At 35.0% G+C, this 12,963-nt stretch overlaps 1 protein-coding gene across 7 annotated transcripts in view; it reads right to left on the bottom strand.

Moving 5' to 3' along the window:
• RYR2 (ryanodine receptor 2) overlaps positions 1-12,963 on the bottom strand; it is an 827,636-nt gene that overhangs the window by 73,278 nt on the left and 741,395 nt on the right. For all 7 annotated transcript variants that reach the window (XM_059882653.1, XM_059882647.1, XM_059882648.1 and 4 more), the window contains 3 exons: positions 3,664-3,744; positions 2,388-2,476; positions 696-824 (listed from right to left, as the gene is read on the bottom strand). In XM_059882653.1, the coding sequence (XP_059738636.1) occupies positions 696-824; positions 2,388-2,476; positions 3,664-3,744 (299 nt within the window). The remainder of the gene's footprint in view (positions 1-695; positions 825-2,387; positions 2,477-3,663; positions 3,745-12,963) is intronic.

The raw sequence follows: 12,963 nt of genomic DNA, 5'->3' as shown, positions 1-12,963 counted from the left end.
GAAACGCACAAAATTCACTAACTTCAGATGTCTGGTTTTCTTTCATTGTAATCTTTTGATGTTCTGACTACTTATTTATTTATTGCAAAAACCTGCATATCCTGGCTCCTCCCTTACCTTTTAGAACAGTTGCCCAGAGCTGAGAGGCTGCTCCTGGGATTAAGTCCTAAGTAAGTCCACCAAATAAAACACAACTTCCAACTTTTAGATGGTGCAATATTTTTTTTTTCAGTTGACAACACACACACACACATTACAGTGAAGTTTTTAAATGCTTTTTTCCTTTTTGTAAGGCTTCTAAAAAACTCCCTCCTCATTTTCACAAGAATACTATAAAAAGTGGTTTAAAGTTCTGCCCTTTCTCCTTCACTTCTCTCTCCTCCTTCATCAATATTTATTGAGTGCTTAATATATACACTAGGTATTGGAGATACGACACATTCAACCTCATGGTTCATGCCTTGGTATCTCACGATATCTCAATCCTAAAAGTGGTAAGGCAAGTTCATTCCATATAACTTCACATCTGATTTTAAATGACCCATTGGCTAAGATTCTACAGAAGGGGTCATTAGAAAATGTGGATGACAGCAGGAAAATAGGCATGCTGCATTTTTTTCCAAGGAATTTAATGCTAACCAGTTGACTCTTTTTTCTCATTCTTTTTCAAATAACAGAAATGTTTAAAAGTTTACCTGAATATACTCTGTAAGAGTGTTAAAGACTTGTTTTGCCACTTGAATAGCTTTGGAGAAATTCCTTTGTCCTTGTTCATCAATGACATCTTTTCCAGAGTAATACCAATAGAAATCACTAATTGATTCCTGAAAAAAAAGAGATGATAGGATTTAGGATTAAGGAATATTCTGAAGCTATCAAAGACCTGTCCAGTTTTGGACTCTTTAAAGGAAATCATTTTAAATAACAGATTGGATGCAAACAAAAATATCTGTGAAATAAACACTATTTTCAATGATTTTCCTAAACATAAAATATGGCAAATCCTCCCTAGATATAAATAACATCTGGAGAGAAAATAAGCAGAAAACTTAGCTTTAAAGATGACTTTTTGTCTCTGATGACCTTGAAATTCAGAAACATAAGGATTCATAACACTAATGCATATTTATCCATAGAGTATTTAAATATTACTATGTGAACATAGAAATTAGACAAATCATAGAATATAAACATCTAGTCTACTTTTTCTCCAGTAAAGCCAGTAACATTTCTTTAATGAGAATTTCAGAATGTTCCTGACTTGTATAAAGGCCCTGGAAGAAACTGGCTGGATTCCTTATAAATACTGACAACAATTGTAAATAAACATCTAAATATGATCGATCTGTCCAAACAGGATGTTTTCAACAATGGCTCACATTTTAAAGGAATTTTAGTTGCCTAAATGAATAATATAATTTGGGCTACCATGTAAACCACATTCAGGTTTTGAGATATGATTTTGAAAGTTACAGATACATTTCAGCAAAGCTTCTTGATATATTTGCTTCAGAACTAGCCTTTTTCTCCATTAGTTTTAGGTAAGAGTGTTGTGCTTTTACACATTCAAAGATTAAGCAAGAAACAGAGAGTTTGTGATTTTAAATGTGCTACACCTGATTTCCTTCTAAATAAAATGAAAAATAGAAGATGGCGGAGGAGTAGGACGGGGAGAACACTTTCTCCCCCACAAATTCATCAAAAGAGCATTTAAACGTCGAGTAAATTCCACAAAACAACTTCTGAATGCCGGCAGAGGACATCAGGCACCCAGAAAAGCAACCCAACTCTTCGAAAGGAGGTAGGAAAAAATATTAAAAACAAAAAATGAAAAATAAAAGTATAAAATTTCATTAAGAGACCTACACCTTCAGATTCAGTTCTAGTAACATGTAGAATATTACTAGAGTATTGAAGATATTTTTAAGTGATGGAGTGTTAGGCTGAATTTTTTCATCAGACATTTGGAGAGCTGAAAAGAATTGACCTTAGTCTCTTATATTTAAGCGTATGTTAGGTAGTTTGAAAGCCTTTCTTTCCCATTTTTAGTAGTGTTTCAAATATTCTTCTGCCATTTATTTATCAACCACAGAGGAAGGAAAAGAGCATGTTCATGCTTTACAAATTGAAAAGGAATTTAAAATGCCATCAAGCTAAAAACTGCAGGGAAAAAAATATTCCCACTTATAGAAAGAGCCAGAATCAAAGGCAAAGACAATAGTGGCGGTTTTAGTCTAATATTTGGGGAAAGACTGTGATCAAAGAAAAATAGCTCAATAAGTTTTGACCTCATAAGTCAAAACACATTATACCATGTCAGTTTCACAACTGCCATAACATGACAACTAGCCAACATTTTAATTTGCTACTAATATAAAGCTACATACCTGAACTCTCAGAAGGTAGTCTACAGTAGAGATGATTATGTTGACAGTTGTATTATTGCCAGTCTGAGTTCTCAGATAATTTTGAAAATCTACATAAGATCAAAAGATGTTATTAAAGTGCATTCAAAAATTTAAAATGAATTCTTTGAACAATTCTAAGAGCAAATGGTGTCTACACCAAAATCACTGCAGCTTCTGTAGTGTTATATCTGATAGTTTGAACACTGAATAATTTATATTTTCCATAAAAAGTGAGCACCTCAAAAACAAACCTAGGTGCTTCACATAATATCAATATTTAAATTTCACCTAAGAGGTTTGTTAACACCTGTGTCCTGATTCCTCGCTCTAGAGCTCTGGGCATGTGAATGACTGAAAAGGACTTCCATCCTGTAGGATGGAGTAATTAAATGATTTATTCCATAATCTCTTGTTAAGAAAAAAAAAAATCAAGATAAAGCTGCTGCCTTCACAGATGCACAAGCCTGATACATATGATCCATAAACAACGGATGGAAATACATCGTGGCAAGTTACATAGTGAAGTAGATTCCCCCAGTTAAAGAGAAGAGGTAAAAAAAGAAATAAACCTACATATGTCTCCATAGCTATTTATTGTATTTAATCTACATCTTTCTTCACAATCTGAATCCTTCTATCAGCTGTCTTCTCCAGCATGAGAACTAATAAGAGTTATAAAATTCATGTTTTGAAAGTCTAAATTGTGAACAAAATTTCTTGAGATTTTCTTTATATCAAATATGCACATTACATTTTTAAAACCTAAAAATTGTCTTCAAGCAAGTCAATTTTAATTAAAAAATAGCACATATGTGTAAAATGTACAAACCAATGCTATTCTAGAGCTTTGCTTTTCAAATTATTGATTGTACCCATATGCCATTCATATGGGCTTCCCTGGTGACTCAGATGGTAAAGAATCTGCCTGCAATGCCATTCAAGTAATAGTGTATTAATTATTCCTTTAGAAAATTCAGCATTACTGTAATTTTATCAGTAAAAAAAATCTCTCTTTAGAATATCAATACCTTAAAAGGATTTATTTAGAGGGGGAAAAAAAGAATTAAGTGAAATCACTAGCAAAAGACTTTGAAAGACTCAGTGACATAGAAAAACCCCAGGGCCAATGCTCAGATTTTAAGAACCGTTTCTCGACCTAGGAGAAGCAGAATAATTAGAACTAAGAGGCTCCTGTTATTACTGGCTTCAAAATGCTTATTGCTGGGTACCATGAACGGTCTGGGGTCTCACAAACCTGAGTTGTGTCCCTCACAAAGCAGTTGCAAGAAGCGGAAGAGGTCACAGGTGAATTCGTCATCCTGCAGAACCTTTTCTCCTGCAGGAAGTCCAGAGGGACCCGATGTTATCAACCACTTTAGCCTCAACCTCCCTTTGTATCCCCACCTCCATCAAACTTGCATGTTCATCTAGCATCGTCTGAACCAAAAACAGTCACAAATCATAGCCACTTTTCTATCTGAAGCTCTTAAGATCATGCGCTTGACAGATAGATGCACTTTTTCTTGGTAAGAAAAGAACATTTGACTCTTAAAAACTCAGATCTCTCTCTGTTAAAAGTAGCAGCATGGGTTTGGCAACATTTTAGAAACAACCTGAAGAGGTTTAGAGATTTGAACTTTTCCCCCCTTTCTTTCTATCTTTCTCTTTGTGTAGGATCTCTGCATCTCTTACAAATGTGAAAGTTAAATCTGCTTTGTTCCTAGAGTCTAACCAAATGTTTCAATACAAAGGTGTTCGGTATATATATAAAACAGGGCTAAAAGTTTCTGGTATTCACATATTAATTAAAGGATTTCTGTGAAAATTCTAAATGACCAGAAAATGGTTCTTAACTCATTTCAATGAATTCTCTCATGAGCTTGTCCAAATAGAGCGCTCATTGGTTGTAGCATTCCACCAGAAGAGGAAGAACTGGCAAGCAGACCTAACTCCAAATATCAAACCAAAACAAAGACTTTGCTGACTCCTGCTAAGAGAGCTAAACCTAACAAAGCAATGTGCAAAGGAGGACATCTCAGAGCCATTGGGGGTGTTCTGCATCATTCAACACTAACTATACGTGTGGGGGGTGGCCAGCATGAAGCCTTAGGAAAGGGTTCAGATATTTCACCTCTATTTCAATTTAAATGTACCTTGATCACAAGTTACTCTGAAAGCAAAAACACAGAGAATGAAACAAACAAAAAACCAGCACCACACAAATGAAAGTTGAATTTAAAAGCATAGAGTGTCCATGAAAAAAACACTGTCAACATTATGAGTGTATGCTCTGGAATCTCAATTTGTTTAGAAAGCAAAATGACAAAAAACATAAAAATGTTGTTTGGCAAGTGAATGAATATACTCATGTATTTAAAAAAATAATAATAACTTTTCAGACTGGAAATACTTTGGGCTAGGAAAGAAAACTATGCAATGATCATGTGTTTACTGGAACTGAAATTATGAATGATCATAATGATAGAGAGATGATGGACTTACCAGTCTGCAGTCTGTGACTTTCAAAGTGAGAGGCTTCATATAATGGGAGGGTTAGGAAGCAAAACCATTTTGAAAACTAATATAAACATTAAAAAAAGTACATAAAATCACTGTACTGGTTTCCCTATGAGCCTGCAAGATATGATATTTGGTGACCAAACTAAGGTCACCATGTCTATAAATGTGACATGGCAAATCTAAATGTTGAAATGTGTATTGTTTTGAATCTTAATACATGGCTGATAAGCCCATTTCTCAGTGTTTACATTCATGACAGGATAGGAAAAAAGGAACAGTCTAGACTAATAAACAAACTAAACTCTTCACTGATGACACTTTGTATCATTTCATGAAGATACTTTAAAATGATATTTAAATTAAAATATTATGAGTTAGTTACATAGACTTATTGACTTTTTCCTTGTTGAACCCATCTAAAATGTTTTGTTTTTTCGATTTTCAGAAAATTGAATCAATAAAACCAAGGACATACTATCAATCTTCATAACTTTAATGTGGAATAAGTAACCCCTGGTAGAAAGTATTCAGAAAAGTTAACACTGAAATAAATTAACATGTAGTCTACCAGTGTACCTAGAAATGCTCTGTACAATGCACATTAATTTATAACGTAACATTTTATTTTTTGTTGGCATGCACAGTATCTTTTAGACTGTACACCGAAACACACACAAGTGACTTCACTTACGGTGGACACGCTGCACACAGCAGAACAAGAGAGAGAAGGGAGGGGAAAGGGGGCAGGTCAAGCCTTCGTTTCCCATCAGGCGGTACAGGTTATTGACTAGAGTACTGCTGCTTAATGAATACACTCCTATCTGATTAAAATGCTGCCATTGCCCATGCTGCCGGTAGGTGGTGCAGGAACAAAGACGGAGGATGGCTTTATGTCTGCAGAAGGTACACGGGCACCAGTCTACTTTGGGATGTGCGCAAAAGAAATTCCATTGTAAGATGGAAACTAAGGTTAATAAGAAATAACGAAATGGAGTAAAATGTAGTTGAAAGTGCTCTTACATTTTAAATGTCTTATTTGCAATAGCTGCATGATGGCCAAATGTAGCTATTGTGAAGGGCACTCCTTTGGTTTTGTTTTCAATTATAAAGGGCTTATCATTTCTAACACTTTAACAAAGGGGAAAGTTATTTCAATACTGTTGTGATGATGATTTTGTTCCTTGCGCTTTAGGTTTCTCATCTATAAAATGAATGGAAAATGTATACTGTATACCTCACTGGCTCTACATAATCTATCTGACCCTTTTTTTAATCAATTGTGGAAAGGTTAATATTATTAGGAGCAGTGGCAATGACACTAAATAAAGATGGGAACAACATGCCTATGTGATAAATACAGTAACGTGAACTTAGGTGTTAAGAATGTTTATATTTTCAAAAAGTTGCCTGAATTTTAATGGACCAAATATTATAAAAACTATAAATTTTCACCTGAAAATAATATTAGGTAGACCTTATTTATTCAAGCTACCAATAAAAAGTAATTCCTCTTTTAGAGATACAATAAAATTAAAATACTTTAAAAAGCTTTTCTACTTCCAAATGGTTTATCTAATTAAAAAAAAAGTACACAAAGTTTTGCTTAAGTTCAATTAAAACAAAGTTGTTTTTACTTAGACTGTCCATAGATATAGCTCAAAATTTGCAGACCTAGCTCCAGAAAGATTTGTTACTAATTAATTATCAATAACGGTTACTAAAATTAGTGAAATAAATAAAAAGATCACTAAATATATAAACAACTGCATAAGCATCAATAGACTCCAGAAGACTAAGATCTCCAGTGTTGTAGGGTCTTGCTATGTCAATATCTCTATAATGTGGAGATAAAAAAGTGAGTAGTATGAAACATGAGACTGGCTGCATTGAACAATTCCCTAAAATCTACTGTTAAGTGGATCTCCAGAGCCCCCATTGCCATGGAGGAAATAATTCTGATCACAGATCTTTAGAGAACTTAAATATTTACTTTGTATATGGAAAAACTGAAGGATAAAGGCTAAAAATACTTTTAAATAGTGAAAAGTTAGGTATTTAATTCCATGTATGTAGTTTTAGTATCATTGCTTAAATGATCTAAATATGGCTGCTTAAATAATATTACAACTCAACTAGTAAAGAATTAAAAATTTATGATTTATTCATTTGGTCATGTTTTGTAGCTTTGGGGATCTTAATTCTCTGACCAGGGATCGAACTCCTGCCCTCTGTAGTGGGAGCACAGAGTCCTAACTACTGGGTCACCAGGGAATTCCCCAAGAATAAAAAACTTGAAAATGGATTTATAGCTAGCATTTAGTGACTATAGTGTGCTAGGCATTGTGCTAGACATATTTTCTCATCATTTCATTTCATGTTTGCAATAATCCTAAAATGAGGTGATATGATCCCATTTTGTGGTTTGGGAAACAACTGAGAAATAAGTAACTTGACTACTGTCGTAGAGCTATTAACAGGCAAAAGACTTTAATTGAGTAAACTTCAAGAAACACTCATTATGTGTCCCCTGTGTGCTAGGCACTTTGTGAGATGCTGGGGATAAAAAAGACTAATGGACACAATTCCTAACCTCAAGAAGGTCACAGTCAGGCAACAAACAGGTAATTTCTACACTGTGGTCTCTCTAAATGCAGGGTGCCATCGTTCCTCCACTTCATAAAGTTCACATCAGTAATCAATCTTTGACTAACAATCATTTTGCTTATTGTTTATCTTCAATTGTGGACTCCTAACTTGTTTTCAATTTTAGAACCCAGGGAAAACCATATTTTAGACATGTGGCTTTGGAAAAATCAATTCACCTTTCTGACTCTTTTTACATCATTTTGATATGGGACTTAAAAATCTCCTGACTTCCATATTTCATAGGGCTGCTATGATAATCAAATTGGTTCAAACAAGTACAATTGCTTTGAAATATGCAAAGCACAATAGGAATCAATGTGAAGTTTTAATAGCATGAAGTAATTTTAAAAGCCCTAGATTTCTAAAATATAGAATTCCAATGGGTTGTGAATATAATAAATCAGTTATAATTTGATTAAATGTATTTATTTAAGGTAACAACCTAATACTATGTATAAAATGCATTCCTAGATAATAAAAATGATCACTGTATGAAATAAATTAGATAATAGATAATATGAATAATAGAATTAAAGGCTGCTGCTAAGTCACTTTAGTTGTATCCGACTCTGTGCGACCCCATAGACGGCAGCCCACCAGGCTCCCCCGTCCCTGGGATTCTCCAGGCAAGAACACTGGAGTGGGGTGCCATTTCCTTCTCCAATGCATGAAAGTGAAAAGTGAAAGTGAAGTTGCTCAGTCGTCTCCGACTCTTCGTGACCCCATGGACTGCAGCCTACCAGGCTCCTCTGCCCATGGGATTTTCCAGGCAAGAGTACTGGAGTGGGGTGCCATTGCCTTCTCTGAATTAAAGGCTAGCAGTGGAGAAAAAAATCTTTTGCTTTCAAACATGATTTCAGATTGTTTTTCTTATAGCCTTTTCTCTTCATTTTTTTTCCTTTTTTTTTAACTGAAATATATATATATATATATATATATATAGTCTATTTGGTATTCTAGCACTACTGAGAATGAGAAATCTGTGAATTTTACTTAGTAGATTCTACTGGAAGCATTTTGAAGAGTGAATGTGGGAATTTAGATTCCAAGTGAATCAACACAAAAAACATAATATCACAGAAGTGTTACTTATATAATGGCTCTCCAAGATCTCAGAAAGAAAGTGCAAGTTCCCTGTCAGGGTAAAGAAGGTCCTTTAGGGTCTCCCACAAACTACCTTTCCATCCTCTAGTGAGTTCATTTCTTTTCAATCACACCAGGTTAGTTACCGTTCTCCCATGTTTTGTACCTTAAACTTGGCATATGGGGATCTCTTTCACTGGGATGCTTTTCTTTGCCTTCTTATCTACCAGATAAACTTCTACTTCAGGCTCTGTGTTACACCTATGATGATATACTTCCCCCAGCCCTGGCAGCTAAGTATCAGCTCAGTTTTCTTTTAAACAGAGGGCATTGCTCTGAAGTTGCTTATTTACAAGTGTAAACGGCAACCCACTCCAGTACTCTTGCCTAGAAAATCCCATGGATGGAGGAGCCTGGTTGGCTACAGTCCATGGGGTCGCAAAGAGTCGGACACGACTGAGCTACTTCTCTCTCTCTCTCTACACAATACTCTGGATTTCCTATATAAATCCAATGTCTAGGACAGTATCTAGCACATAATAGCCACTCAAATTTAAATGAGTGCTTCAAAGTTTAAAAACTGTACAAGGATGTTAAAAAAATCTATTTAGTGCCATGAAGCATAGGCTTTCCTTGAAGAGAATATTTACACAGGCATAGGAGAGTAATATAGTTAGGATCCAGATGGATACCAGGATCTACTGGATTCCATGTGGGAAAGTACCCTTGGGACAATCTGGGGTGGAAGATAGCCAATAAATAATTAAGCACTAAAAACACTAAAAAAAATCAGGGTGGTCAATATTTAAAGATTTCTACAATTATCCTTTTGATTAATTAATTGAAAGGAAACCTTTTCACTCAACTTCACATAAACTTCATGAGGTCACTATAAATATATAGGCAAGAACCTCAGTGCAACACATTACCAAATACAGGTGGAAATGGAAGAAGCTTAACTTGTATTAATGTTTTATATAACATTTTAGAAAATCAAACAATTTCTGAGGAATCAGATCAGCTTGCAAATTTTAACTTGTTTATAAAGTCAAGGATCCCTGCAAAATGATTAAAAATATAATGCAGTGTCTTTGACTATATTCCAAGAAGACGTTTGAAAGAAGAAAAATTGCACTTTCAAGCTCATCATGAATTTGTAATGAGGATAAATGTTACTGAGGAGAAACAAATCAAAAATCCAAGGATGGAATGAAATTTCAAAAATTCATAGAAGTTTTTGGTTTTGAGCTTCATTTCATATAGTAAAATAAAACACATAGGACTAAAAAATATACAGAGAAGACAACACTGAGCACATCACAAAATCTAAACACATCTGAAGAATTTTCTTTTTTTTTTAACAAGGGGGAAGTCCATACTCTTGTATTGAGTGGGCCAAAAATTTCCTTCAGGTTTTTCTGTAAGATGTTATGGAAAAACCAGGTAGGACTTTTTGCCAACCCAAGACAAATGAGGGAAATTTAATAAGGTGGGATAAGGATACATGGCAAACTTACATGACAATGACAGTATAGAAAAAGGAGTGTCAACAATTAGTCCGATAGCCTTACACAGCTGTCCTTCTGTAATTGTGGATACAGGGCTATGACCATGCTATGCCATTTTATATAAGGGACCTGAGCATCTGTGGACAGGAAGAGGGTCCTGGAACCAATCCCTCATGGATACTGAGGGACAGCTGTATACAAACCTCAAAGGAGCATATATTTCCTAATGTTATCTCAATCCAGATGGGAAATATCATGTGTAATCATAAAAAGCTTAAAAGTGGTATTAAAACGTTAACAGTGGATTCAAAAATTGGCAATAGATGGGTGCCTTTGAAGGGAGACATTAGGGGGCCAATAATTCTAACCTAAGCCAATGTGCTGGACACAAAATAAGTCCCTCAAGGACTACTAGAGACTGGAAGGAAAGGGAATTGGCTTGTGGAATTGGCAAATTAAAGAGAAAAAGAATGCCTGCATTTTAGCCTTGATCCTGCCACATTGCTGTGTGACCCTGGACAAGCCATAGAATCTCACTTTGCCTCACTCTATAGTATAAAACAGGGAAAACACCATGGGAAAGTCATGGGTATGAAAAAGTTCATGTATTTAAGTTCCATATTTTCCATAGTGATATAATTTATGGTCATTTCATCATCAGGAACAGATTTATCTTAAAAAAGGCAATTGGTTAGGATTATTTTCTCAGTCCTGAGCTTATACTGCGTAAGCCTCAAGCTCTGAAGCCAATGAGATCACTAACGGATTCAGATTTTTCAGTCTTTTCTATATTTCCCAAGAGGGATGACCTAGGTTCTTTCTCCTATAAAGGGTACATACTTTTCTTAACAGTTGCAGAATCTTAAAAGAATGGCCACGTAACAAAAATTTTAAAAATATGCCAAAGATAGAGTCAGTATAGGTGTTCTCAATCTGGGAAATAGTATAGTAATCATTAGAGCCAATGAGTTGTCATTGCACAGTCTCCTAAGAGGTCTCTTGATGCAGGCAGCAGTGTGTATTGAGAAAGCACAGCTTAATCTCTGAAGCCGTGTTGACACACAAAATACTGTTTAAGAAAATTTCATCCCTTCTTTATCACCATCATATGTCATGCCTTTTAAAGACTACATTGCAATATTAATGTCATCTTTGTTATTATGCTAGCCTGAAGAGTAAATACTTGCTACTGTTACTAGTGTTCTTTAAATTTGATCTCAAGAATGAAAGTTCATTTCATGTTAGGTTTTTAATATATGATATTTTCAAAGGCATAGAGAAAAACTCTGTAAATCTCTTAATACTTGGAAGTGAACTGGCTGAGTCCAAGGGCTAAAAGGAGACTCTACCATCCACCACCCACCCTGGGTCAGCACTGACTTTCCCATGCACCATTTGGTGCAGCCATAAAGCCACAGTATGTCCAAAACAGAAACGCCACAGGGAAACTACTGCACACATTCACTCATTTACACAATAGCTGCAAACACTGGGTCCACCAGGACTTCTTTTAAATGAAAGAACAGAACCAAACAAATCCAAGACCATCGTTTAAATGCTTGTTGCCCCTTCATGTCTACTATGTTAATAACTACACATCCTCATAGGAAGAAAAGAAAAAAAAGGAAAGCTTGATACATAAGTTTTAAAAGTAAAAGGATGCATAATGATGAAAAGTAAATCATCTACTTGCTAAAATGGTCTAGAAAAGGAAAAATGCACAAAAACTGTCACTATCAAGACTGTACATCAAGCTAACAATAAATAAAGGAGCAAATAAAGAAAAGGCAGTTCATTTTTAATAATTACCACGCTCATGAGTGATGACTGAGGAAGGGAGAATATACATGGACAGTTGTTGAAAGGAAAGGAAATGGGGAAAAAGAAAAGAAGTTGAGACATTGTTTTTGTTTTGCTGTTTGTAAGGAAATAAAATATAAACGTGTTAATCAATTTGGGCAATAACTTTTGTGTGCATCTTTAAAAAGAATAAACTAACCAAACCAATCTCATATTGAGAGACAGGATTAATTCTTATATCAAGATGGCTGCTCTTATCAAGTTATTTCTGAATTGGGACTCACAAGTGTTATTCCAATCCATATCTGGTTGATAAAAGTCTAGGAGGCCAGGAAAATAAACCTGTGTGGTCACTATTTCTCTGTGGGAGCTGATGTAAAGAGTGACACAGAACGATGAATGGAATTATGTTCAGAGCCTCTGGTCCATTAGGTAAAAACTTCAGGGGAAAATAAAATTGATTTCTAATTCCAAAACAGGGAAGTCAGACTTTAGATAGAGAACTGACTCATTTTTAGGCACTTTACAGCTGGAAAAACCCTAGGACTTCTGTGAAACCTTAAAGGCAATGCAGTTAATGGGATGTGGGCTTTGTAGTGGCTCTGAATTCTCCAGACAGGTCCACTGGGCCAGGAGTTGTAACAGGTGACACAAATGTTAGTAATGAAGATATTTAGCTTGATGTTCCTTTTCAGAATATCTAAGTAAGTTCAGAATTCTGCTAGTGATTTTTCTTGAAGGTAGCTAACCCAGTTAAATAACCAATAATAATCAAGTATTAACTTGATGTCTGAACTTCTACATCCAAATGCCAAGCAGAAAAGAAAATTACACAGGTGGTATAGAAGCAGCAGCATTAGAATATGGATAAATGATCATCTTTAAAATACAGGAGGAAAAATGTGACTAAATTATTTTTCCTGTTGTGAGAACAAAATTATACAGAGATAATTAGAAAGATTTGTTAATTCTAAACTATTTCAGAAAGGCAAGCAGAC

Source organism: Bos taurus, chromosome 28, assembly GCF_002263795.3.
Source record: "Bos taurus isolate L1 Dominette 01449 registration number 42190680 breed Hereford chromosome 28, ARS-UCD2.0, whole genome shotgun sequence".
Taxonomy (NCBI): Eukaryota; Metazoa; Chordata; class Mammalia; order Artiodactyla; family Bovidae; genus Bos; species Bos taurus.
The sequence above is the reverse complement of the archived record's forward strand: the minus strand, read 5'-3'. Positions and strand labels throughout refer to the sequence as shown.